Genomic DNA, 1,854 nt, shown 5'->3' on the forward strand with positions numbered 1-1,854 from the left:
CTCTCTCTCTCTCTCTCTCTCTCTCTCTCTCTCTCTCTCTCTCTCTCTCTCCCTCACCGAACACACACACACACACAAACAAAGAAGAACAAACAAAGAGACTTACATCAGGGGCCAGGTATTGCCCTAGAGCCTCTCCCTCGCCCAGTTGCCGTATGATCCCTCGGCTCACTGTCTCTCTTCTTACTTCCCCATATCTTTCTGTCTCTCTGTTTCTCTCCCACCCCTCCACCCATCCCCCACCCCCACACACAAACAAACAAAGAAGAACAAACAAAGAAGAACAAACAAAGAGACTTACATCAGGGGCCAGGTATTGCCCTAGAGCCTCTCCCTCGCCCAGTTGCCGTATGATCCCTCGGCTCACTGTCTCTCTTCTTACTTCCCCATATCTTTCTGTCTCTCTGTTTCTCTCCCACCCCTCCACCCATCCCCCACCCCCACACACAAACAAACAAAGAAGAACAAACAAAGAAGAACAAACAAAGAGACTTACATCAGGGGCCAGGTATTGCCCTAGAGCCTCTCCCTCGCCCAGTTGCCGTATGATCCCTCGGCTCACTGTCTCTCTTCTTACTTCCCCATATCTTTCTGTCTCTCTGTTTCTCTCCCACCCCTCCACCCATCCCCCACCCCCACACACAAACAAACAAAGAAGAACAAACAAAGAAGAACAAACAAAGAGACTTACATCAGGGGCCAGGTATTGCCCTAGAGCCTCTCCCTCGCCCAGTTGCCGTATGATATCACTCTGTTCACTGTCCCTACTGTCACTGCTGGCGGCCGCAGAGCCGGTCTTGACGTCATGGCTGGGTTGTTTGCCTGGAGAGACGAAGGAAAGATACAAACTGGTTAATTTATTCATTTATTTAGTTTTTTTAAATTTTTTTTTTTTTGGGGGGGGGTTAAATTTGTTCGTTGGATTTTTTAGTAAGTGTTTTACGGCACTTGCAACACAATAAAGTCATATGAGTGCCGAAGATTAGGTGTTACAAGAGGGTAAAAAAAACACACACAAAGAAGAAGGAGGGGAGATAAAGAAGATAGATGTTTCATAGGAAAGAAGAAGCAAACCACACGAGAGCATCCGCCAACCACCCACTTAGTAGGTGTTTTACGGCACTTGCAACATAATACTGTCATATGAGCGCCAGAAGATTAGAGGTGTTACAAGAGAGTAACAAATACAAAAAGGAAGGAGGGGAGATAAGGACGATAGATGTTTGATAGAAAAGAAGAAGCAAACCACACAAGAGCACCCGCAAACCACCCACTGTTCGTTGGAAGAAAGCCAAAAGTGCACAAAAGCAGAGTTGATTACATTAGGGAGCAGGGTACTGTCCACCCCCCCCCCCCTCCCAACTCCTCTCCATCACTCCGATCTTGTTCGTTTTTGTAGGGGACACTAAGAAATACATGTGTAACATTTGTATTGCGCAAATTTCCGCACAACAGCAATATCTAATGTGCTTTACAATCTATATTATTACCCCACTAGATCTCAGCTTCAAAGAAGCGTAGAGGGCAAGCAACTATTTTACAGATGTAAAAACACTAACATTATTCACAAGTTATTTTGCTGTCTATGGTACTCTTGATAATGTTATTGTTAGTATTGGTGGTGATGTTATAATTGTTTGTTTCTTTTCTTTGTTGTTAGTGTGAAGGATGATTTTTTTCGTTTTTATTCTTTTGTTGTTGTTGTTGTTGTTGTCACTATTGTTGTTGTTGCCACTATTGCTGCTGCTGCTGCTGCTGCTGCTGCTGGTGTTGCAATGGTAGAGGTGTTATTATTTGTTCCATTGTTTGTTGGGGGTAAAGGACGTCAAAGAAAATTGACACATGAGCATGACA

General features: G+C 44.4%; 1 protein-coding gene across 5 annotated transcripts in view; it reads right to left on the bottom strand.

Moving 5' to 3' along the window:
• The window catches only part of LOC101847722, a gene marked incomplete at its 5' end in the record, with an annotated part of 28,517 nt that extends 27,695 nt beyond the window's left edge, over positions 1–822 (bottom strand). For all 5 annotated transcript variants that reach the window (XM_035969601.1, XM_013082170.2, XM_013082168.2 and 2 more), the window contains 1 exon segment: positions 692–822. In XM_035969601.1, coding sequence (XP_035825494.1) covers positions 692–822 — 131 coding nt within the window.
• Between the last annotated feature and the right edge of the window lie 1,032 nt (positions 823–1,854).

This window comes from Aplysia californica, unplaced genomic scaffold (genome assembly GCF_000002075.1).
Source record: "Aplysia californica isolate F4 #8 unplaced genomic scaffold, AplCal3.0 scaffold00162, whole genome shotgun sequence".
Classification (NCBI taxonomy): Eukaryota; Metazoa; Mollusca; class Gastropoda; order Aplysiida; family Aplysiidae; genus Aplysia; species Aplysia californica.